The sequence below is a fragment of the Daphnia magna genome, linkage group LG7, assembly GCF_020631705.1.
Source record: "Daphnia magna isolate NIES linkage group LG7, ASM2063170v1.1, whole genome shotgun sequence".
Classification (NCBI taxonomy): domain Eukaryota; kingdom Metazoa; phylum Arthropoda; class Branchiopoda; order Diplostraca; family Daphniidae; genus Daphnia; species Daphnia magna.
Window position 1 is genome coordinate 2,226,724 of NC_059188.1, and position 25,684 is coordinate 2,252,407.

The 25,684-nt window shown below is 38.9% G+C and overlaps 2 protein-coding genes across 8 annotated transcripts in view; one reads left to right on the top strand and one right to left on the bottom strand.

The window, feature by feature from the left end:
• LOC116927703 (coiled-coil domain-containing protein AGAP005037) overlaps nt 1-20,258 on the bottom strand; it is a 20,466-nt gene extending 208 nt beyond the window's left edge. The window contains exons 1-23 of one of the 7 annotated variants that reach the window (XM_045176911.1): nt 19,982-20,256; nt 19,669-19,871; nt 15,630-15,871; nt 14,186-14,384; nt 11,400-11,670; nt 11,132-11,260; nt 10,891-10,984; nt 9,353-9,569; nt 8,108-8,242; nt 7,831-7,988; nt 7,585-7,647; nt 6,958-7,044; nt 5,956-6,015; nt 5,826-5,849; nt 5,447-5,744; nt 5,236-5,343; nt 5,030-5,128; nt 4,582-4,665; nt 4,382-4,444; nt 4,239-4,302; nt 1,758-2,003; nt 1,092-1,686; nt 1-1,007 (exon numbers count right to left, since the gene is read on the bottom strand). The exon at nt 1-1,007 is cut by the window's left edge and continues 208 nt beyond it. In XM_045176911.1, the coding sequence (XP_045032846.1) occupies nt 499-1,007; nt 1,092-1,686; nt 1,758-2,003; nt 4,239-4,302; nt 4,382-4,444; nt 4,582-4,665; nt 5,030-5,128; nt 5,236-5,343; nt 5,447-5,744; nt 5,826-5,849; nt 5,956-6,015; nt 6,958-7,044; nt 7,585-7,647; nt 7,831-7,988; nt 8,108-8,242; nt 9,353-9,569; nt 10,891-10,984; nt 11,132-11,260; nt 11,400-11,670; nt 14,186-14,384; nt 15,630-15,792 (3,666 nt within the window). In that variant the 5' untranslated portion in view covers nt 15,793-15,871; nt 19,669-19,871; nt 19,982-20,256 and the 3' untranslated portion in view covers nt 1-498. Of the gene's footprint in view, nt 1,008-1,091; nt 1,687-1,757; nt 2,004-2,997; nt 3,063-4,238; nt 4,303-4,381; nt 4,445-4,581; nt 4,666-5,029; nt 5,129-5,235; nt 5,344-5,446; nt 5,745-5,825; nt 5,850-5,955; nt 6,016-6,957; nt 7,045-7,584; nt 7,648-7,830; nt 7,989-8,107; nt 8,243-9,352; nt 9,570-10,890; nt 10,985-11,131; nt 11,261-11,399; nt 11,671-14,185; nt 14,385-15,629; nt 15,872-19,668 lie in introns of those variants that run through there. The other 6 variants (XM_032934738.2, XM_032934739.2, XM_045176912.1 and 3 more) reach the window with 6 other exon arrangements.
• Nucleotides 20,259-22,238: 1,980 nt separating this feature from the next.
• LOC116927784 (keratin-associated protein 19-2) lies at nt 22,239-24,063 on the top strand. The gene is made up of 5 exons (XM_032934849.2): nt 22,239-22,387; nt 23,136-23,203; nt 23,326-23,400; nt 23,501-23,574; nt 23,736-24,063. The coding sequence occupies exons 1-5, from the start codon at nt 22,358-22,360 to the stop codon at nt 23,819-23,821; spliced, it is 333 nt and encodes a 110-aa protein (XP_032790740.1). The 5' UTR covers nt 22,239-22,357; the 3' UTR covers nt 23,822-24,063.
• The last annotated feature ends 1,621 nt before the right edge of the window (nt 24,064-25,684 follow it).

Genomic DNA, 25,684 nt, shown 5'->3' on the forward strand with positions numbered 1-25,684 from the left:
CTTCGGCTATAAGTGCAAAGTACAAATTATTATTCAAGCAAGTCACAGAACCTTCACCATTCTTAGAAAAGCATTGTAAAAGCATTTGTTTCTCTCAAAATTATTCAAATCACCCATGGCTACATACTAACTAAATCGAGGACAGGGCCTACAAACACATAATGCAAACGCATCACAATTAATCCAAAGCGGCAGGACATCAAAGGGAAGGGCGGAGCAGGTCTTTTCTTTTGAAGAAAAAGGGTAACATATACGATGGCATAATATTTTTAGGCCTCGACGGAGGTTTTGTATTATTTATTAAATCATTAAATTGGATTAACAATTGCCCTTCGGTGGCCGACCGCGTCCGATGAATGGCAGTTCAGTGCAGCGTTTATTACAATGTGTTCAAAATTCAAAAAGAAAAGTGAGCAAAGTTCTATTGATTTTGTCTGCTTCTATGTTTTTACTTTTATTTACGTCTTTATTCTTTGTTTATTTCTGTAGTCTGTTGCATCATAAAATATCAGTTTCGTGGGCGTTCTCTAGTAAAAGTGAAATGAAGATGGATTCTCTGTTTTTGTCGCCATCGGTATTCATCGCCGGCAATGCTGATTGCTCGTTTCTGTCACTCGAATGACCTGACGACTGGCTGCCATTGCTGCTAATCCCATTAGCGGGGCTGGCCTTTTCCGTCTCTTGATTCTCAACGCTGCGCGGATGATCGTTTTGACCCGCTGCGGAATCACGGGTTGCTGTCGATGGGGCGTTCGATCGACGATCGGAGACGCTATCGACTTGATCAGCCACCACTAATGTGGGACATTGCTGTGACGACTGTGCAGCTTCACCACCAAGGGCAACAGGTAGCAACTGAGTGCCGTGAATCCTTTGCAATCGATCATATTGTTCTTGCAAGTGTTTTTGCGTTTTCAATAGTTCTTGATGCCGCGATTCCAGATGGTCCCTTTTAGGAGAACCTGACGCCAAAGTCCCACTTTCAATAACAGTAGCCGTAGCCATCACTGTCAAAAAGAAATTGCGCGTCAAATGCCAAAACGATTATTATTCAACAACAAAAAAAAGAGTGGGGAAATGAGGAATCTTACCGCTGCTGTCAACTTGGCTCGTTCGTCTAGAACCAATAAAATTAGCAGACGATGCGCTACCAGGACGCAAAAGTTGGCCATCTTGAGAACCAACCAGTTGATCGCTGCTTGGCGTTGAAATGAAAATCCTAGCGGTATTGATTTTTCTCGTGTCGCTGCTAACACCAAGTGTTCTGGAGTCGTTTGAAGTGGGTGGAGTGGTCCTGGGCTGATGACAATTAGAAAGCAGCGCAGATTGAGGCGACATGGGTGCCACTTTCATGACCAAAGGCATAGTGAAATGATTAGTCTCCGCCGTCGAAGGCAAATTAGGCAGAGGCCGCGCTTGGAAATTCAGGTGGCTTCGAAGAGGCGAAGCGAGAGGTGATCGAGATGATGTCCGCGGCGGAGGTGGAGGTGGCGCTCTGCGACGGCCGACGGTTGTCGCGCTGCCAATAGCATTGGAGACCACGCTATCAACGGAAGATTCAGCATAGGGCTTTGATGTAGACAAATTCGATAGTAAAGTGGGTTGCGTTGAGGGCGCTGGAAGAAGCGGTTGTGCTTGTTGCGCATATCCGGATTTGGCAGTTAAACTTTGCGACATTTCCATATCCTGTTTCGTGAATTAAATTTTTTTTTCCCTTAATGTAAAGACGTTGATGTTTGAAATGATGATGTTCTTACAGGTCTGTTGGTCTCCGAATAATGCTTCAATTCGTCTAGTAAAGTGTCGAGTGCGTTGGAAGATCGTGGCTCTGTTCGTTGCGATTGATCACCACACTGGTGAACGGGCCGAGAGCCATTCCGACTGGAGCTGTCGATGATCCCAGGCTCGGAGACGTCGGCACCATTGGTTGGATGTAGCTCGTGTGGAGCAGCGAAGGCATGGTTGCAGTCGGATTGCTGAGCGTTTTCGTACAACGCGTTTCCCTAAATGGACAAAGCAAATCAGACGGTAGAAGTTCTGGTCGAGGAACGAGTTTCAACGGATGCGAAAAGACATCAAAATTTTAGAACATTCTAACACTTAAGAGTCAATGCAAAAGCGTGGCAATAAAAACTACTAGTAGAGAAAGATAAAATGTTATATGCATGACATAAGCAAAGTTAATCGCCGAAAGAAACGCAGGGGTATAGTGAGCATGCCAGGAAGAAACGACATGCTAGCCGAAAAATCGGTAAAACCAACAACTGTAATAAAATAAATCTATATCCGGAGAAAGGGAACGCAATCCCCTTAGTGTAAACCAGGGATTTTGGTATAGGTATTGGGCGTCCCGACGTGTAAAATCACTTTTCTGCCAACAACCAAAACAAAAAAAAAAGAAAAGAAAAAGAGAAACAGGGAAAAGTTGAGGTTGATAGTAAAGAACCAGAGTGTCGAAGAATGACCATGATGGAAACCGATACTCTGCATGTCCATGTAGGCATATACAGTATATATAGAAATTTTCAAATCCGTATAGTGATACTGAAAATGTTTTGATCAGCATGCACTTTGGGAACGTGATTCTACATCCCTTTTTTTTTTAAATCACTGAAAGGGTAAAAGAAGAAAAGAAAAATCCTGTTGTTTTTGTTGTTTTTTTATGTGCATATATCAAATACTGGATTGTAAAAAAAAAAAACGATCAGGGTAAAATTGAAATACATCAAGACGGCAGCGACTGCGGGAAAAATGGGCTGCTGCATGTATAGTCAAAAATGAACAACGCTCGAACAGATGCACAGATGTCTGAAGATCGTCTGGTAAGATACGACGTAAACGCTCACGTATAATAAGCGATTTACACACAAGTACAAAAGGAATGAAAAGGGCAATGTACTCCCAAAAAAAGAGAAATGGAAGAATATCGGCGGAAAAAGAGAGAAAAAAATTTTCAAATGCGAAAACACTGAAATAGATTATGGTAGTTTTCTTTACTCGGCAGTAGTAACGCTGACGGTCTCACGGAAGTGCGAGCTTGACATCCACTGCTTTCTGTTTCGCTAGTGAACGAGAGAGAGAGAGAGAGACATAGGGAAGGAAGTCAAACATCAATTGATACATCAACAGACTCTAGAGAAAAGACCTAGTCATGAAAACCCGGTATTCAAGCTGCCAAGTCAAATATAAGAGAAAGTGTTGTTGCGTATATACTGTGCTTCCCCAATCTGAAAAACTATGTCACAGAAAATGAAACAAATTCTGTCTTTAAAGGAACGAAAATTAATTTAACTTTCAGTGCAATATTAATAGGAGCGAACTTCTAATGATTCATTCAAATTCGGAATCAGCCTTTAAATTTTCCTTTCTCTGAATTTACTTTGTACGTACTGTAAAGTGTCTAAGAAATGCCAGGAAGCCATGGATGTAAACGTGCAACTGCATCACCTACGTGAACTGGTATATCTACGTGAGAGTGCAATGTGACGGCCATTGTTACAGATATTCATAGAGTTACCGTTAAAATTTAACCATGATGTTGATTCCATTAAGAAAACCAGTAATTATACGTTTCACACCGGCTATAACGAATGTGATCCAAAGTGAAAAAGTACGACATTCTTTTGATTGAAACCAACCATTTCTATCTATAGATTTGAGTCATTAATAAAAATGTAGGGAAGTCCCTTTTCTATTGTCCAGATTTCTCGTCGTGGTGTTTTCTTGCACATTGAAATCTTGCACTAGGCAACGAGCAGCTCAAACATTTTGATCGACCTCACCCCTTTATCTGACGTGCAAGAAGCCAAACCATTCCCGAGTTTTTTATTGTTGTTCTACCTGGAAGACAAGCTAAGCTCGCTATGCAGCATTCACTATACATTACACTAGGACAATGGTGGCAAGTCAAACTGCATTTTGACTAGAGCAAGCTTTTTGGTTTTACGACGCTAAACACATAACGAGCACGATATAGTTCTATTCTAATCAATAGCTGCTAAATCCAAACGATCAATTCTGAGCAAAACATAGAATACCTATAACTAGCCACTACAAAAATGTGAGCTGAAAGAATCAACGACATTTTTACTTCATCCCAACAGGTGATGTCACCAAAAAAAAACACAAGAAAAAAACAGCCAAAGATGACAGTTCAAAACGTTCACTGAGCCAGCGACAATAGGTTTATAGTCGGTATATGGTTGGCGATCGATTATTTGTAAAATGCAAGCTTTTACCTGTTGCGGGGGATTGTGAATTAGACTGGAGGGCGGATCAACTGTCACAGACGGGGTGTAATTGCTGGTTGAAATCAATTGAATACCAAAACTGTTATATCTCCACTGTTGTCTGTGCTTCTTTGAAGTATTATACAGTATACCTTTTGGGTGCAGACGATTTTTCTGGGTTTTGTGGTTGTCGTTGTTCTTGCACCGATGCCAACCTTATAGAAAATCGAATTGTTTATGCACGTTTAATTCAGATCTGGTAAAACAATTTTCGCATCATATGCAAATGTTAAACACTAAACAGAAGAAGAGCTCTTAACCAGACTAGTTAAATGTCACGTATTCTTCTTACCTTCTCAAAGTAACTAACGTACTCGTCAACTTTTTGCAGCGTCCGATGGTACTCTCCAGCTTATTGGGCGTCTCTTTAAGAAATCTATTTAAATATGAAAGACCAGTCAAATTTTCAGTTGCTCAAAGTTTACAAATCGTGTAGTATAGATCATGTTATTTAAATATCCAATTATAGTTGTTAAGCAATTGGGATAGTATTGAAGTTCAAGGTACTCCAGAAAAAGAGAGATAGAAACTAATTCAATTCTTCTAAATAATTAGAAGCTTAGATTTAACGAGGCGAAATACGTGCTAGTCTCGCTTGTCATTAAGATGCAATTTACGGTGAGTTGCATTTCTCAGGATTGATGATAAGCAATGGATAAGGTCTTTGTTCTTGTACAACTGCTATACGAAATCCAATGCACGATTCTCGGTATGGAGTCCATGTATGGACTGGCACTTACTGAGTATCACCAGCTTGTTGTTCCGATTGATACGTTAGAGCACATTTGATGGACTCTTCCAAGGCAGGAAATTGAATTTTCAATTGGTCGACCGATTTGCTGGAAACAACCAAAACATCAGTCAAAATGCTATCAACACCGATTTTCGTGGCACAAAATGGATGGTAAATCGATGATGAAGAAAACGAATCGAGAACTAAATTCACCTGGATCGGCTAAGTAAGTTGGCCAGCTTTTCCACGTCGGCCATGCTAACTCTGGTCTTTTTGTTGATGACGTGACTTCGTAAGTTTTCAACCGACGTTTCCAGTTCGCTAAAAAATGAACGAACAAGAAAATAAATAAACTGCTTGATTATGCAGTCTCTGTAGTAGAGTTACAGTCTAATCTGTCGAAGAGTGAGACGTTCGTAATTACCTCAAGTCCGTCTCGAGTTGTTTCATTTCATTTTGGTAAATGCCTTCTTGTCTGTGCACGTTTCTCAGTGTCGTTTCGATGGTGGACGATTCAGCTTCGCACAGAGCGTTGGTGATAACGTCACTATTCTCTAAGAACGTTTTTTTCATGATCTGTATCGTATCTTTAACGGCTTCCTTCACTGCTGACAACTGGGTCTGGCTCAATCGACGAAGGCTTCGCATCTCCGATCGTAACTCTTTGGCGTTTTTCTGCAACAGTCGCAATTGAGTGTACGTTTCCACGCTGCCGAGCCAATCTGGGCAATAATATAATTAAACATTTTGCACTCCCTTTCTTTTAATTTTATTTTGCAATAGACTAGACGCGAATGGCATACCTGAATCTCCTTTGTACACCGACACTGCCGTAAGGAAGCACAATAAAAATAAAAATCAACGCAGACTTTAATTAAATGTTTGAATATAAGATTTGATTGCAGAGCTCTTTTCCCGGATTGATTTCTGTACCTTGGGAAGAAGCTCGCGGTAAAGTGGACGACTTGATGGCTGGCTTAGTTGGTTTACTTTCTAAATGGCAATCAATCACAACAAACGGTTAACACAGCGAGTATATATAGTTGCACACGTTGTAGCGAACATTCTAATAAACGGTGTGCACTATACATCTCAGAAATTTCTCTGAAAACTCGAGGAGAATCATTCCACTGATTTCGCATGCATTTCCAGTAAGTACCTCCCTACTAAAGACATTCTCGGCTCTTCCCAGCAACGCCTACCTTCTCATTGTTGACATAAGTAAAGTGAGCCATTATCTTCTACACTTCTAAATTCATAACTTAAAATTAGAACGAACTTCATCAACAAACGTATATGACTGCGTGAAGAAAAGGGAACGATACGCCCACCCACAGTCCCGATCAAATGAATGTTGAAAGGGTTTATAGAAACGTTTAGAAACGATTAAAGGCTATAAATTCTTATTTCTGAAAAGGGCAAACCGGTTGAGTCGACTGATAAAACCGTGTTGCGCTAGCAACTAAAGATCGCCATATAATACTTTCAGCCTTTTTTTTTTTTTTTTAGTCTCTGCTTTCAGTAGACTCCGATCGATAGGAGAAATGTCAAGAAAAGTTTACGTGACATTAAAGTGACGAGTCTTTGGGCTTCTTTGCTAAAAGGCTGAGCGCTAAACTCGTCTTGTCTTGTCGGGCCTTTTGCGGGAAAATCATTTATTAATGTTGCATTGCGAAAGTAGGATTATACTAAAACATGTACAAGCTGCCATGTCGTTAAGTTATTTACAATCGTCCAATCAGCTTCGACTGTATAGCACCCCACGTTACAAATAACGCAGCGATTCTTCGAAATTTCGTCTTGTGTTCAAAAAATTGTGCTAGACTATCTTGAAAATAGCAGCGGTTGACATAAAACTAAAAACTATTTAAATCGTTCGTTCCAGCAACAAAAAAGTTACAAAGAAGTTACAAGGAACTATATTTATATAAGTACCTGTGGGCTGCGGCGAATGTTTGCCTTCATGCAACTCGATAGGGTCGTCGCAGAAAGACACTGACTTCTCAAACGACACGCACTTTTCTATATAGTTCACAGAAATCATCAGGTGAAAATAGTTAGAACAATACGACATTCACTCATTCGTATATCATCACACGCAATATTTTTCAACCTATTAAACTACTCTATAATAAATATACGTATAAGTATACGAGTACGTAAATGTAGCAGTGCCCCGAGTTAACACAATCTCGTTTGTGAGAAGGGAGCAATTATGAAATGGTTCTTCTCTTTGTACAGTTATTAAAAAAAAAATGTTTGGATTTTATTCATCCGACAGCTTCCATAATGAAATTTTGTTTAGATAGTGGATCCCCAAAGAATTTCCTAATTCGAATCCGAGAAATGGTGGCATAGATTTGAGTCGCTCTGAGGTGCCTCACTTTGTACTATGTAAACTAAACAGACTATACAGCACTCGATGCTAGGACGTAATACAATGAGGATGGATGAAAGGTAAGAATGGGATCTATATAGCCTACATGGTACAACTATATATGCTAATTTTTGGGGTGTTTATTAAGGCTGATGACGAGGACTTGTGATAAAATGATATCATACCTTTACATCTTCCTTGTCCCAGCCTGGGGGTCTTGACAGTTAGATGGTGAGAAGAACCTACGTCTAAAGTATTTGTTACAATAACCCGTCAGAATATTAAATATCATGCGCATGGGAAATATTTCGGTTAACCCAAATATTTCCAGCATGTCTTCAAAAATTAAATTAAAAAAAAAACGATAGCAGAAACATGGACATTGTTCTCTACGTGACACTTGAAAACAAATAATACAAATGTATTTCTACCTGCTTCTGGTGGAGGAATGCGAAGAATGGCGTTGTTTGTTTCGCCATTCAGATCGTCGTCAGGCAACTGCACGTGAACTCCGACAGCGCTGGTCAACGCAGTCTGAACCAAACCCGTAAGGCTTGCCAATTTCCGTTCCACTTGTTCCATCCGTATCCTTTGAAAGCACAACAGAAAAATGATATTATTATACCATCCTGATTTATAGGGGACACCAGCAGTTTCGTTTTTTGCTCAAATCAAATCAAAGAAACATTTCATATTGGCTATATTCACCTGGTCTGTTCGTCCACTAAATTCGGATCAGTCGCATTATTACCCTGGAAGAGTGACGACTGTGAATTGCGAATGTCACCGAACCCGTTGCCAAAGACGGGCGATCTGCTCAGTGCGGGACCGGCGATTGCGTTGCTGCGGAACATCATCCGAATTCATTGTATAAGGTTACGTGTATACATTAACAATAATAAACTAGGATGATCGATCGTTTGTTACAGATTATAAGCCAAATAACTTTGGCGTTAACGGGTATAGACTTTTAAACGGTCTCCGATTCAAATAAATCTGAACGTGATGGGAAATTGACACGTGAGAAATCGCTTGCTGCCAAATTGCGATGCGCAATGTAGACACAAGATACACGCATGAATTGCAAAATTCATAATATACTATGTCTTATATAGGCTTTTGATACAAGACAAGTTGAAAGTCTAATTTCGCAACGAGGCGCACATCGATTGCCTAATCTCATTTCCAGCTCTATGTACTGTAGTCCTACAGGCAAATTGAATTCCACTGGTCAAAGCAGGCCGAACGAAAAGGTTTCCTTTTGCCGTTATACAATGACACGTATAGAAGACAGGTGACATATATTATATGTATAGGCTATACAGTTGGAAGCCGGACGTGAGATTATTGATCCCAGCAAGCAGATGCGCTTTTAAACGCCGTAGTTTTTATATACAGTGTTAAAACCTAACACACCCAAAGGACATTTTTCTTTATTTGAACAGACACATTTCAAATATCCAATGTCAATGTTCTATAAACATTTTTATTCTGTCGGCGCCACTGTGTCCAAAAGGTACATTTCCTTTTCCTTCTGCTGCCTATTTTTAACTGCTTTTCATATAGGAAATCATTTGATTGATCTTTGCAAAAGTTCTTTTTTTAGTACAACGATTTGAATTCTAGCCTTTTTTTTTCTTTTCTTTTTCTTTCCTCCTCAATTTACATGAATGGTGCTATTCACTGTCCTGGAAACAGCGAATTTCCTAAAGGTCACAGGGGTAACGAATCGAATTGACTTTCTACGAAACTTTGCCCTCAGCTGTTTGGATCATATTTGAAGTACAAAGTATAGTCTATAAATTGAGAGCACTGGATGGACCCATCTTCCACAGCATGAGCCTGGCCGAATCAATTGGTTTATTGATGTTGCCTACTATGTTATTACTATAGAACGTGAATGAATGCCTAGATTAATGATGGACTAAATCAAATATAGACACGGCAATATACCTTCCGAGAGTCACCGAAGAAGACGGTAGTCCGTAATTCGGTTTAAGGTTATTCGGCGAAGTGCCGTAGTTGTGGAACGATCGTTCGGGTGGGCGCGGTGGCACTTGTGGTGGTAACGCCTGCGGCGGGCAAGGAAAGAAGCCGTGCACAACTTCGACCCCGTGTTCTTTCCATCTTCCAGGTTGATCGTTGTTCACGTTGGCCGCATAATCCACCACTAATTTGATATGGCATTGAAAGAAAATCATCAAATCTCCATGCCATAATTCTATTTAATATACGTACAGTTTAGGAATTAACAAGAAGGTGGGAGGTCAAATCGTATAACCAAAGCAAACAAATAATTAGATATACGTCGTGTCATGCTCAAATGTTAATTAAATTCCGTGTTTTTTTCACGTCAAAGCTGCTGATGTACACTCGAAATGCGTTTCGCTACTTCAACTCTGGGTACTACTTTTGTGTATCCTACTAAGAAAACGTATATTTTCCAAGATTATATACTCGACAAGATCTGATTGATAGCCGGGGTTCTGAAGGAAACGCGTGCTGTTAGCACGTTTTATTTTCTTTTCCTCTATATGTAGCTCTTATCATATTATGTGTCTTGTTATTTCAAGATTTGTCCGTGCTTTAAGCAAAGAAGTCACAATCCGTGAGGTGGATAATAATGGACACTTCAAAGCTCGTCTCTGTCTCTCTCTCGCCCCTCCCGGCCCCTCCTTGCAGCGCTATATGATATAAGGGTCAATACGAGGAATATAGAATCGCATAGACTCGGTTGCAATGGTTTATTTCCTACACGCTACCTGCATTGTCGATATGATGTTTTTTTTATTTCGTTGTATCACAGTGAGGAAGAAGACGGGGGGGAGCTTTTGTAGTTGAAGAAACAAAAGAAAGAACCCAGCCAAGGGAAACTAGTTTCATCTACAAGTTCACAGACAGCGAATTTTAACAAGAAATGGCACAACTGATGCTTGATACGTAGGTACGTGCTGCTGCGCATGGCAAATGCTAAGTTTTTTTTCAATCCCCCAAAAAAAAAAAAAACGTGAGAATTTTTACGTTATAACTGTTTTAGATGTCGGTAGTGTCTTTATCACAGTATAGTCTAGTTAGTTATATAGCTTTAAAACTATCACTATAAGACACACGTGTCGCTATAGATAACAAAAATATAGAACCCCATATACGTGAAGATCCGTTCGAAATTGCTCTGATATTCAACTCCGCGTTTTCTCTTGTCGTTCTCCATCAACTCGGCACGCATCGTTTAAACATCGTGCCAAACCCAATATATTAATGCGGTCGTGAAAGATTTCAATTATTAAAAACAAGAGAACGTATCACATAGACAGACGACTGATGCTGCCGCGTTTATATACGCTTATAATAGGATATTTTCCCTCTATGGAAAAAAAAATAAAAGATATATTCTATGTCGAAACCAGTTGCTTCAAAAAGCTTTTCAGACGTTATGTGGAAGAAAAAAAAGGTTCGCATCTATAATTTAAGTTGGGAAATGAGACGCTCACCAGGCGACATGGCGTTGCGATCGATTCTCAGCGGTGACGGTGTCTGTTCCGCTGCGGTAGAATAGGACCGATGCAACGCAGACCTTGGCTGGAACTTCAAAACAAAAACCAAAAAGAAATATATAACAATTCATAACAAGCAAAACTTTATAGAACAAAAATCTAAAGTGCAGCCGTTCAAAAGTTCTATATACTGTAGCTATATATGTAAAGAAAGTTTGATGTATTAGGTCTATTATACCTGGCCATTTCTCGGCATGATTGGTGCCTGACTGAGGGACGACGTTGAACCGTAAGCTGTAGGAACCGACGACGAAATTGATTGTCGACCATTGCGGGTCCCTGTAATTATTGGTTTTGCTGTCCTATTCTATTCATCATTTATCATTTCGAAATAAAAAAATTGAAAAAAAAAAGACGTTAGAGCGCAGAAGTGCACGTGGCATGGGCATGTACAGATACACAGACAAACAATCATTAAGGGCGGCACACGTTGTAAATTGAATCACCTTTGATTTATGAACGTGTTGGGGTCGATAGTCTGAGTCGAACTCGGGCTCGCTAAAATAGGACAGCTCGTCCCAGGTAGCCGATGATAGAGGGGAGCTTATCATTAAGCGGGGATTGCATCGATCCAACGGCTGATCCAAGTCGACGTGATCAGCGTCGTCAAGGAAAGACATCTGAGACAGTGAAATGGGTAAGGCCGACTGAAAGTTGAATGGCTGCTGGAGTTCGTCAGTCTCGAAGAGGCGCAAGATGGACCGGTCTCGTATATCTCTGTCGTCATATCAACAATAAATTCAAACAAAACAAATCGATTTACATATGGGACATTCTTCGTCTCGTTAACTGGACACATTCGAATGCCATTCTTCTGTTGTTCACCACTATATACTTTTTTGTTTGTTTGTTTTTTTTAGCCATGTGGGGGGGGCACATTTAGAAACACTCGGTCAAAGTCAAACTTCAAAACAAAAATTAATGTTATGCAAACAGAACACGAATAGACATTGTTCTTGACGGCAGCACGCAACGACTGCATTTCAAATGTCACAGTGCTTAGTTGTTTTTTTTTTCGGCTTTAAAAGAAGAAGAAGAGAAGCCGTTGCCATGTCTTTTTTCCCTCTTTTTTTCATTTGTTTTTCCCATTTTGTTGTTGTGTGTGTAGTACGTAAGTCTTACATTAGAAATAACAAGCGAGTACATTCGCTTTTCAACGTCCGCTATACACAAACAAGGCAAATCGTTTCGTATTTTCTGCGCAACTGAAAGATCCATGGATCACGACTTGTTTACGTCTATCGCTATGTTATTAAGGATTTGCCGTTTGCGGTGTACGAATAAAATGACAAAAGAAAGCGTTTCAATTCGTTTCGGTGCCCTGAGACGCAATTGAACTGTTATCAACGAAATTTTTGGCGTCCATGACAGACTTGCTCGTATAAAATATGGATATTCCGTACATATAGTTGACTATATACTGAATAGCCTATACCCACGACGACGAAACACACAATCGAAAAAAAAAAACTTGTATCCACTTAGCGTTAAGCTCCGAATAAAGGGGGGGGGGCTGACTATATAGGAAGAGGCTCGTATATATTTTATTGTGCTATATCAAGGGCGACAGGCAACGTAATGGAGAGAACCATCGAATCGATTTCGCCGAAACTTGCCAACCATTTCAGAGTTTCTCTTAATTGAACATGCTATAGAGGTATATGCAAATTCCTAGTGCTACTCAAAGCGAATACAAAAGAAGAAGAAGAAGAAAAGGCCTAGGGTCTAATAGGAAACCACTTGTTTCTTTTGCGCACGTTTTTATTTATTAAAAAAAAAACACGTCATTAACGCGCTGCTGCGAATACAACGTTCGCTTTCAAGTGGCGAAAAGAAGCTATACGAGCAAAGTAATTAAGAAAAGCTTGTATATATAAGAAAGAGAGATAGAGAGAAAAAGAAAAATTTTTGTGCTAAATGGATGGCCCTCTATCTGCTGTTAGTCTTCCCATAGAGTGAAAAAAAAAATAAATAAATAAATAATAAATAAAAATTCTTTCTTGCTGAGGCTCATCATTGCCGACAAAGGCTTCCCGAAATATTCCGACCTGTGTATCCGCTATAACCCTTAGGGGGCTTCCGCTTAGTTAAACCTGTACCTGCGCAGGCGTCTCAATTATAGTGTATATAGGTCTACTCGCAGTTCGTCTCCATTTTCTTAGAAGCGTTAACAAAAAATACATAGAAAAATCGATTTAAAAAAAAGGTACAGATAGATATGTGTATACCTATTGCTTCGTGCAGCATAAATTCATAGTAGTATAGGCTCACTGGGGATAAGTAAATTAAGGACAGGTGAAACGCAGCCTTGTTATACGTATAGCCTATATATAAGGCTGTGCGTAATTGTTCCACCGATTTCTATTTTCCTAGAAAGTTTCAATTGTCTCGCCTACTTGAATAAGGTCATAGTCCAATAATAAAGTTGTAACGCCAGCACTCTCTCTGCCTGAAAATGTTTTGGAGAAAAGGCGTGGTTCAATTGCCTTGATGAACGTTCTGTTTGCTGTAACCGGAAGCAAGTGTGTGTAAAAAAAAGTGGAAATAACGATATCGAACAGCGGCTGAAACGTATGGCAAACGAACTGTATATTACTGTAGGCTATATACTGTACACACGTACAGTCTCATCCGTGAAAGTTTCTTTAGCAGGCAAATGGGTCTATATGCTTTTATTTCTTTTTGACGGAAGGGATACTAGGGTGCCTACCATACCCATGATTTTCTTTCTATTCTTCTCTTCCTCTACCTTTCTGTCCATTTTCCCACTTTTAACGTTGCACACCTCTTTTCGCGGGTGTTGCAATGAAAGAGAAATAGGATAGGCTACTATATCCCTTCCGTCAAAAAGAAATAAAAGGATATAGCGCCATTTGCCTGCTAAAGAAACTTTCACGGATGACTGTATATGTTAATGTCAAGTTTATATATTTTAATTTTAAACAGAGAATCATTCTTCATTTCTGCAAGACTTTTCTTGTAATGAATAAATCCAGCTAATTAACATACAACTTTTTTTTTCTTCTCTTTTTTTTGCCGGCTTTGAACTTTGAAATGTATAGACGTAATGAATTAGTACATAGGCCTATATATGTATACCTAATATACGTAACTCCTTATATTCGGCTGGGCATATACGTGTGCCAACACGCCACAGGAATAGCAAAATCGATTGCAAACATTTGAACCGGAGAAGAATGAAAATTGAGTTCCAAAAAGAAAGCGTTCTTACCTGAGATCTTCCAGTTCGTAAAACATGTCTTGATTGGGATCGTGAATGTAGATGTGAACGTTGTTCGAATCAAAGTATTCCATGCTGAGCTGGCGGGCGAAAGATCTGACGAAGAGAGCGCGAACCGTGTCGAGTGTTGTAATTTCGTTTGGTAGCAACGCCCGCTTTGTCTCGTGTCGGAATTGAAGAAAAACCAATCCTGCCACAATTCAATTAGATTCGTTGAATTTTTCCTTTTCTTTTTGTTTTGTTTTAATTATTCTCACGAAACTATCACACATTCAATGAAACATGTATAGGCCCTATACGACATTCTATATAATTCGTTCGATGTTAATCGATTGCTATTTTTTTTAAGAACATTAAAATAGTAATTTGAAAATGGCTTGTAATCATTTGTTGTTTTATTGAGTGCAGACTGACAATGTTTCTTTTTTATATCGCTGCGATTGCTCAACATTTATGAATAAAAGATTAAAACTCATTGTGTAACGATCGAATTTCAAAATTTTCAACAATCAAGTTGGCAGTTTCACGTATTCTATATAGGCTATACGTATATCCGTTTTTCCATCCATCCTCACAACTTAGATGCTCAGCTTAGCTATAACTTAGCAAAGCTTATGCAATTGCCATATTGAAAAAGAGGCACTTTTTGTGTGTCAAGTCACAGACGTAATAACCCGATATTCTATCGCAATCACCCCCTCTAACGCTTTTCTGATAACCTACTGTAGGCTGCATTTGATCTTTTTAATAGAAATTTAAATCCATCGTATAATATAAAAAGAAAATTACAATTAAAGTAAAAGATGATTGGCTTTTGATATATTGATGGCTATAATATATACTACATCGAGCAGATATAGTAAGCGATACGGTCGATACGAATCGATGCCGAGTGGTTTCAAGTTACGCCATAGCAGCACACACAATGTATAAGGCCATCTATACACAGTAGATACGTGTGTGTTTATACTTAACGATACAGTCATGTTATTAGCCCCACTTAGCTCCTTTAACGAAACTAAAACAAAACGCACACCGTTCGGATTGGCAACAGCTTTTTGCGAGCAAAGTTTGCCCGCGCTCTTGTTCTCTAACATTATATATAAGCAGCGACGACTTAATAAACAAACCAACACACACACACACACAAAGGCAAAAAATAAAAAATAAAAAAAAAATGAACGCTGGACGTGAATCGATAAACCCGTGTGCTGCTCGTGATGTATAACTATCTAGTGCCTATATGTGCTGTGTGTGTATACTATAGTCGGCCTCTGGAGTCTGCCGTGAGGCGGCATAACACGCGCCCAATTCTTTTTCTCTCAGTCAGTCTTCTTGTAAACAAAAATTGGGGGGTTACACACACAAGAGAGACTGCACTGTGAGGTAAGCCTTGAAAAAAATAAATAAAATAAAAGGTGTATACATCTCTCACCTAATGGGCGTTCCAGCGTCTTTGACGGTGTTCGTACCACTGGCAGCGATGCGCGTTGCTTGGAGCCGCGCCGAAATCCCGTTGCTGAGGTCTCGGCTTCCGACATGATGCCAGCATCTTCGTCCATTAGCGAATTGCTGTGTGAGAGCATTGGCATCGTCATTGGCTTATGGGGTGGCGAAGACACACAAGGACGAATGCTGTGCGCTCCACACGACAGTCAGCCGGACTTTTGCTTTTCCCTGTTATATACAGCAAACCAAACAACTTGACAGTTAGGACATTTGCCGAACTTCAGAGATGCTCTGTTATAATAAAGCACAGGGCCAGTTTTGAAGTTTGACATCTCTATATTTGACCACATCATCAGATTGGCGCAACTTGAAACGTTTGGATTATGTATTGTTTTGTTGTTGTTGTTTTTGTTGACTTATTTGTGTAAATTTATGTATACGTTCAGGATGTTAGCGATAGAAATGCGCAATTCTCAGGGATTGATTAAGAGGCCAACCCACCGCTCTTAAACAAATTTAGTTTGATTGAAAAACATTTCAAAAAAAATGTATGTCAATTAATCGATTTGTTTTATTTATCGTTTGCTGCGTCTCACGCAACCGCGTACTTGCCGACCTGGAACAAAACAAAAACGCCGATTGTTTGAACGCGCACGCCTATACTATTAGGGTGACGACATTTTCAATAACACAAGTCTCGTTGATTACGTGCACGGAATTCCAATCAACAGCAATTTCAACCATGGGATATAGGCTGTAGACTATATATACATAGCTATGCATGATGATTCCTGCTGCCTTTATCTGCCCTCTATTTTATTTAATTTATTTATTTTCGTTGGTCGTTTGTCCACAATGAGGAACGGATATATCGGTGAAAGCGTCGGATTTTCAGAGGTTCGTATGCGAGGGAAAACAAATGAAGAATAAATTCCTGATCGGGGTATAGATTTCGCGGTTTTACAACCGGATAAAATCCTCTATGCCTCCGGCTTCCTCAATATATTGTGCACAGTGCACCATGTTTTGTTTGCGTTTTGATGGCGTATATATAACATCAGCAGGATGCAATAAGTGCCACCGCCCATCAAACACTTGACGATATCGAACAATCGCAGCAAAAATGGCCTTTCCTATTTTTTTGATTTTTTAAAAACAAAACAAAACAAAAACAGTTTTACACCGTTGCCAATCTCTCAACATGAATATCCAAGCAGATGCACCGAACTGCGAAACGCGCAATTTTAAAACTTAAGAAAAAAATCATAAATCAAATCTAAAATCAAATCAAATAAACGACCCCCCCCACACTTTTCTTTTTTAGGGCACACCTTTGCTCCAAAGAATTACCATATGCTGCTGAACTATATACATCGCATATATAAAATAGGACCCGAAAATAAAAGGGAAAATGACGCTGCTGAACGCGTCAGAACCAGTTTGTTTAAGTGTAATATAGAACGCAAGATGGCGGAAAATAGATGGTATAACTATTCCCGCGTGTCCAAGTAATTTTCTGTTTTTTTTTTTTTTTTTTTCAAGTATATAGAGCTACTTGGAAACTGCCAAGATCGTATAGGTGTCCCGTTACTCTTTCGCTAACTCGATGAAAAGAGATGAGAGGAAAGAGGGGGAGGGGACTGAAATGTTCCTCGCACTTCGAGACAAATGTTCTGGCATCGCCTCACTTGGCAAGTATATCCATTTCAAGTTTGAATCTCCCTCCTTTTTTAAAAAAACAAACAAAACAAAATGAATAAATAAAAATTTTAAAAAAGGCGGGATTTTTAAATCCTTTTGGTTTTATAAGAAACTATGCATTTCTAGCTTTCCCCATTTTATTGTTTTGTTTGGTTTTGTTTTTGCTTTTATCTTGTACATAGTATATGGCTTGGTTAAAGGACAGTGATGACAAAAGGATGAAACATGGAACAAGCACCGTGCGCACAGCGGTATCCACACAAGATCGATGTGCGCCCGGGAAACCAAACATGGGCAGACCCACGAGATTTGCAACGTAACGTGAAATATCGCCGTATTTTGTTTTGTTTTTCTTTTCCAACCTTCGTTTAATACACAACACATAGACCTTATACATACAGAGCATATAGTCTATATGCATATAGACTATACATACTGAAGACACGCGCAAAATGAATATACGATGCGCTCGACGGGCTTCCATAATGAAAGTCCCTTGTTTGTTTTAAATTATTTTTGCAAAATCATGAAAATAACGAAGAGCCAAAAAAAAACCCAAAAACCAAAAACCAAATCTCGGCCAGAATTGTTAATTCAATTCCAAGCCTGATGGGTGACGCAAAACCGTTGGCAACTGTAACAAAGTGCTAGTCTAATATAAGCAGCAGCAGCGCGTCATTTTTATATATTACGCAATGATCCCGAGAAAGAAAAAATAAAATAAATGATTATTGTTGGCTTTATTAATTTTTTTTTAACACATTAACTTTGGATTTTCAAAAATAATTGATTAAAGGTATACATAGAAGATGGGAACTATAATTGTTTCCTATACATACAGCCTATGTATATATAACCGTGAAAGAAAATTGGATACGTTTCTTCTGTGTATATATATATTCATCTTTAGTACATCTATACACCACACACACGCCGGAAACACTCAAATATTTATATAGGATCTCGGTATACGCGATGGAAACAGCAAGGCGCCATAGTGCCAACGAGAAGCGCGGGCGCCCTTCTATAAATAGCTGTATATGTCTCGAGACAAGCGCGCATTCTCTTGTGACGTCCTGTATAGCTAGGCTATACCCAATTCTGATTACCTCGATGACCGCAGTCGTCATATATATATATAGTCTATATAATAGTCTAATATACGTTTTTGGCTAAGAACGTTTAAATATACAAAAAGAAGGCCAGTTTTGTTTTTTGTTTTTTTTGTTTTTCTGGCCTTTTGTTGAGCAGCTGTTGCGACTCGCCATTTCCCTTGGAATGCTTCGATCGATAAAATTAACATAAACGACTCGAAATAAACGACTTTATATAACCAGTATAGGCTATATACGAAGGGGGATATTTCCTCCTCTTTTTTTTTTTTGGTGTTTGTTTTTTATTTTTGCTTGACGTATTCCAGCCAAGAAAATATGGCAGACACGCAATTTTATTTATTTTTTGCTTTCATACCAAACATCGCCATGTTGTCTGAACGCGTTAAAAATATGCAATGCGTCAGCGATTAACAATACATTCTTGTCTGTTGCAGACCACTATATAGCTGCTCAATTTGCTGCCGTTATTTTTAGTTTTCACTCAACCCCCCCCCCCCTTTTACTTTTTATTTCTTCCTTGAAAATAAAAGCCAAACGCAAGAGCTCGAGATTCCAAAGTAAAGAGTTCAGCCTTTTTTTTTTCCCCCGAAACGCATCGATTACATTGATTCTATTGTGTTGTTGTTGTTGTTGTTGCTTTGTTTATAACCTATACGTAGATATATACATAACAGGTGTCTTCTTTCTCCTCCAGCGAGCTTAATACCCACCCTGGGAATTTTGTTTTAGGCGGATGGGGAGGCTGCCAACATCCGAGCTGTATAGCTCTTAAGAGCGTGTGACCAACCGAACGGCTCAAAAGAAACAGAGAAATAAAACAGGTCGAGAAGAATGGGTCACTCAGCACTGTGCATTCTTATATATATTATCACACAGCCCCGCCCCCCCCCCTGCCCCGGTATATATTACGTATAAAACAAAAGGCCTGATGCTTGTCTCGATGCCCAATCGAATTAAATCCACCCGACCATCACACAGTTACGCAATACATATCCCAACTTTCTTTATTATTATGTCATTTATTTTATTTTATTTTTGAAAATAAGCGCTGCCCAAACGTCAGTTCAGTTTGTGTGTGTGTGTGTGTTTTGTTTCTTTGGTTGTTGGCCAATAATACGAGACGGTAAATGCGTGGGGCGCATTCGGGGGTTAGCGCGGGGAGAAAACACAAAACACAATTGATAAATGAACTTTGGATGAGCAACTTGCCTCTTATGAGTTGATGTAGAGACGCACTGGAGCTTGGAGATATGCGGCGCCACAGAGAGAGAGAGAGGATCCGGATTATATAAAGCAAACACGGAAGCGGAACCGTACAAAAACAGCAAATAAGGACGTGCTATATAAAAGCTGGCCGACAACACAAGCCAAAGCTGTTCCAAATCAATAACAATGGGTCTTGGCTTGCCACACTATAAATATCGGATAAACAAATATCAATCAATCAATCAAAATAAATCAAGATTTAGACGGGGGAGGGAGGGAAATAAATAAAAATCATAAATTCATCCGGATTTGCAACCTCTGATGGCCGAACTTTGTTCTTCTTCTTCTTGTTGTTGTCTTTAAACAAACAAACAAAATCACAGAGCGAGAAAATAGCCGAACTGCTGATGAGTCAATTGGTTCAAAAAAAAAATCAAACCAAACAAAAAAACGGGGTAAACCGGATATATGGACGGTGAAGGAGGCGAAACACATTCACACGACAGGAGGCATGTGTGGCACAAGACGAGAGCGATTCAACGTGAGCTCCGATGTGTACATTAGCCGCGTACGGTCTGCGACGTCTGACGGCGAAATTTGCCGTCTCTTCAGTTGGGGTCGCCCCCCCTTCCCCCTGCCCCGTGTCCATGCGCGCATATAGACCATCCGCTGCGGAACACGCTCTGCCGGATGTTCGGGGTGTTGCCCTGCGCAATTGCGCGCCCACGTCCTTCTCTCTCTCTCTCTATACAGCACACCCGATTGTCGGCACTGCGTGCCACCCTCCTCCTGGCCTTTTTTTTTTTAAGTCACCCAACTCCTCGTCTATGGGATATAATAGTAGTACTGCTTTTTGCCCTCCCCGCGCTCTGTGCTCTCGACGGATCAATATGCAGGCGATGCGGAATCGTCTATCCTTTTGGCTTTTTGACGATACCGGAACTGTTTTTTTTTGTTTTTTTGTTTTTCATCAATTAAATCCCCACCTTCTTCACTCAAATAAAATTTTAAAAAAGGGGAAAAAAATTGGATTTTAAAAATTTAGAGCATTTTTAGGGGCTAAATGTGGGTTATACTATATGTGTGGAGGAACGGCAGTGACAATATCAAATCAGCTATATAAGAAAAGCAGTTTTGTCTTTATTTATTGATATAGTCTATAAATAAACGACATAGTTTTTCAACGATTTTAGCGGTGCGCGTTCCAGGGGACTATATAATAGAGAGGAACCGGTAGTACAGAAAAGACTATACAGGCACGGCCATGTGAGTGTGCGGGAGTAAAAAGACTGTGCACACAGGAAGTATAGTATATAGCTAAAGCCGAATCCTTTCAAGTTTTACAACCATGGCTTCTTAATTTGCCTTTTTATTTATTTTTTTATTTCACCGGCATTTTAATTTCTGAAACTCACATTTTTCTCTCTCATCTTTATGAAATTCAATTTTGTTTGAAATCACTTCTCATTTGATCTCATTCTGATGTATATAGCTAGTCTAGTCTAGTCAAGTCCATGTATAATAGCCTAAGTCAAGAAGGGAATTAGCAAAGTTGTGTAACTGTATGACGAACGCTTTTATAGTTGCAATAAAAAACAAGAGGTTCATCGTCTGTGTTTCCCTAATGACAGCAGCCGAGTTGAAAAGAAAGACCAACCTTCACACAGTCCAGCCATCATCATGTCACAAAGTTTTACTTACAGTTTTAACAAGGCCTCAAGTTCACAGCTCAAGACATGTCTAATATACCGAAAGCCGGTCTCATTACTGTATTATACGGGTCCCACATGATGATGATCTATACTTTCTCGCATATCTAAGTAGTAGACGCATCCTGATGTAGAAATGATATAATTATAACTCGTTGGCATTTAATGATTCGTTTGCAACATCTCTTCTGCTTACGGAAATTTGCAATCATTTCGCTAGTATATAGACTATAGTCTACACACACACACAAAAATACGATTTCTAATTGTTAAATCAACAAACTATAAACGCTTTCGCTTTTTTCTAATTCGAATGTACCGTATCCGTACCACTGCAAGAAAGTCGAACAACTCGTTACAATTAAGAGCGGCTTCCGTTTTTAAATAACGGAACGGCTTATAATTCTCATTTTTTTTTTTTTCAAGCATCCTGCATAACGAATCGTTTATTTTTATGACGGCAAAAACAAACGGCGAAGTCGTCGTTATAATACAATCAAAGCGTTTTTTTTTTTTTTCGTTTGGCTGTGCTGTGGTTGCTCGACCGAAATGACTGATGAACATCTCAATGAAAACCAGCCCGAAAGAGAAAGTAGAAGTTCATTTAAATGGGGTGGAAAAAAAACAAAAATCGTGATTGATTCTTTAATAATCGTTTCGAGATTTTTCATGTTGTCGTTTGTTCGTCCATCTCGATTTTTAGATTTCTAAAAAGACGGAAGCTTCTCTCATCACGATTAGATAATTGTTTAGTTTTTTTCCCCTTTTATTCTTAAGAATCTACAGAGAGAGAGAGAGAGAGAGACAAGAGGCTGATGAATATAACAATCAGGCCATGACTTATCAGAGAGAGGGTCGCGTAAAATCAGGATGGCTTTAAAAAGCCGGTAGGCTTGACTTGGAATTCAGTCAGTGATAGTTCCCACAGCGATTGCATAGCATCATTTGCACAGCCTTTTTAAAAAAGAAAAGAGAACTTTAAAATGAACTCAATAAGCTCAACTACTTTCAAGGTGAGCTGAAATTTAACTATTATATATAGTCAAAATAAATGGTTCTATATTATAGTTCTAAGCTGTAGGCCTATATTTAAAGAAGAGGATTAACAAATCATAGTTTTTGTTTGTGTTAGTCTATATATCCTTTTGACCGACATATATACGTTGCGTATAAGAACAAATGCTCTTGATTAACAACGAAGGCTAATTATTTAATTGCTTTCGAACTTTCGTAACGAACATTTTTCTTTGTGTGTTGCGTAGTCTATACTAAGAAAAATCGTATATCGATTGTTGTATTTAGAAAAGGTATCTATCTACCGTGTATTATAAGCTCGGTCGTTGCATCATGCTGTTATACTTACGTTGCCATATATATATATACCTTCTCACTGTCACGCATCCTATATCGATTAGCCTTAAAAACAAAGTTTTTCACTGGATGTATCCACCTTTTCGGTCACTGCCAAATCTCTGAGGGGAGAGGGGGTAAGAAAATCAATTTCAAAATCTTTTTTTCCCGCATGTAATTTTAGTTCGGATGGTTTTTACCAGGAATTTTTACTCGCGAAGCGTAGCTCATATATAATGTGTGCAATTGCTATAGCCATTTGATTCCATTTGAAACGTTTTGCATGATAAATTATTACCCCCTCCTCCCTCTGCTTTATAATGTGTAGCACACGCTGCAAAAATGGTCGATATAGGACAACTCGATTGATTTTCTTTCTAATCCAACTTCATTTTGGTTGTATACTTACAGATGATTGCGAAGCTGATTGTCGTCTGTTTAATGCTTGCTGTCAACCAGGTTTACGCCGGAGTGAACCAGTGAGTTTAAGACACATCAGCGAACCAAACAAAATGAACAACAACAATTAGACCCTATATATATATATCCCTCTTTGAAATGATTCAAGTTTTATAATCTTTAATTTTTTGAAATATTACAGTGGTCTTCAGACTGGTGGATTCGGTGGTGCTGCCACCTACGGCACTGGCTCCGGTGCTGGAGGATTCGCCGGAAGGTTAGTATATATATAAGCTGCGATGTTGTGTATAATAGATGTATAGTCTAGATAACAATATCTATATAGAAGTTTGATTCATTGTTTGCGGTTCATTTAGCTCCCTTGTTTCTCCATTGGCCTCGTCTGGATTTGCTTCACCTTACGGCGCTCAAGGCGGCAACTACTTGCAAGGCAAGGCTTTTTTTCTTTATATTTTGTATATATATTCACTCATTTGAATAAAACATGGACAATGCTCTCTCTATATAGTATATACCGAGATAAGAAAACGCAAAAATGATGGGAATGTGATGTACCTCATAAATTATAACATATTTATATTCGAATTATAGGTGTCAATACGATTCATCAAGGATCATCGGCTGGCTTCGGTGGTTTTGGCGCATCATCATCGAAGAGCGGTCATTATGGCAAATAGCCAGCAAAAAAATAAAAAATAAAAAATGAAAGCAGACGAGTACGATTATTTTCTTTAATTAATCACTCGTCAGTCCCTCCGTTTATTTACGTTGGCCAGCAATCACGTAACTGTTTTTCGTTTTGTTTTTTATATGATCCCTGAATGGCTTGCTTATATAGACAGTATAATATTATATATATATAAAAAAAGGGAACTATAATTCCCGCACTGGTCTTGAATACATTTTGCACAAAATAGAATTCAATGTTATATGCTTGACTGTTACTATATACTACTCTCGGCAATATAATTTGGATCGCGCATTAAATGCTGCGCTGCTATTAAGTTGGTGAAAATGACCTGTAAAACGCGTCCTCGCGGAACGGCCATATGTCAAACGCGGACATAGTCCAGACAACACTAAACGCATCAGCAACGTGCAAATGTCAGATGCTATTAGTGCCGTCCATTCGATCAAAGGGCGCATTAAATATATTGTTTCCCCTTGAATCGATCCATCAATGTCGAAAATGCAATTTTTGGGGATCGAAACATATGCACATCACAACAACGGAAATGAAAAGCCACGTGTTACGGGAGAGGCCGTTCATCAAATGGTGGTGGCATCATATGCACTTTGCGGAAACTGAAACCTCCGTTCAAAGGGAGATTCAATTAGCAGAAACAAAGCATGTGGCCTTATATACTTAATACCTCCCTATAGCACACATCGTAACAATAACATGCTCCATATCCGTTACCTACTATATAGGTCTACAAGTTTGCAGGCCAATGCATATAGCCTATATACGCATATATAGCTATATAGACTGTATATACATCACATCACATTGAATCTTCTTAACAGTGACGATGGCGTCATTTTTTGTTTTCAAAACAACCATAACAAACTGAAGATTGCTATACCTTTATATAAGCTTATACAGAAATGTTATCCTGCCAGATGAACGAAGGCCTTCTCCATCACTACTTATACACACAAGAAATAAAGAGGTGCTATTAGATATATATATACGTATATAGTCTACAGAATATGGGATCGCTGATGTACATTGAACTATTAGCTATCCCTATACGTATACCTATACCTGATGATATTCCATATGAGGAACAAAGTCTATACTTAGAAGTTATTCCTATAACCTCATTTTTTTTTCCAGTTAATCCTATAGTAGATGGTGAAAGGATCAGTTGCTATGACGCCTCCTCCATGTTGACGCTATCATTTTCCTTTGAAAATTGAACGTTTTATGGGGGGGATGCTGTGCTTCTTCTCGTCAGCCATAATGTCCTTTATAGGGCGTATTTGCGAAAATAAAGTTTGGCCAAAATAGATAGGTATCACGTACCGCTATTCCACCAATGACATCAGTACAGTATAATATCCACATTGTGCTCTTGACGTTCGATTTTTCTTTTAAATAGCTCTTATTTAGTATATTTTAAAAATCGTGCGTCATAATTATTTTTTTTTTTTTATTTTGAAATCGTAAAAAACCCATTCAGAGTTGTTCTCTGGGTAAAATTAAAAGGCCTTTACTATACTATATACACGTACAAAAACAAGCAAGTCTTAGCTAAATAGAAACAAAAAGAAAATCGCTTGCATATTAAATAATCGATGCATATTCTTCTTTGTTTGTTTGTTTTTTTCTCGGCTTCTTTCATATTTCAGGCTTCCACAACAAAGTTGGTTCAAAAACATGACCCGAGGGCATCTAAGTTGCCTTGATGTCGAATATAAAGAAGTTGATGCCTACATCGTTTCAACGTAGATATGATACAAAAACATCGGGAAATCGTCCCTTTTCTATTACACGTATAGACTTTTCTTTGTTTATATAAACAAAACAAAAATAA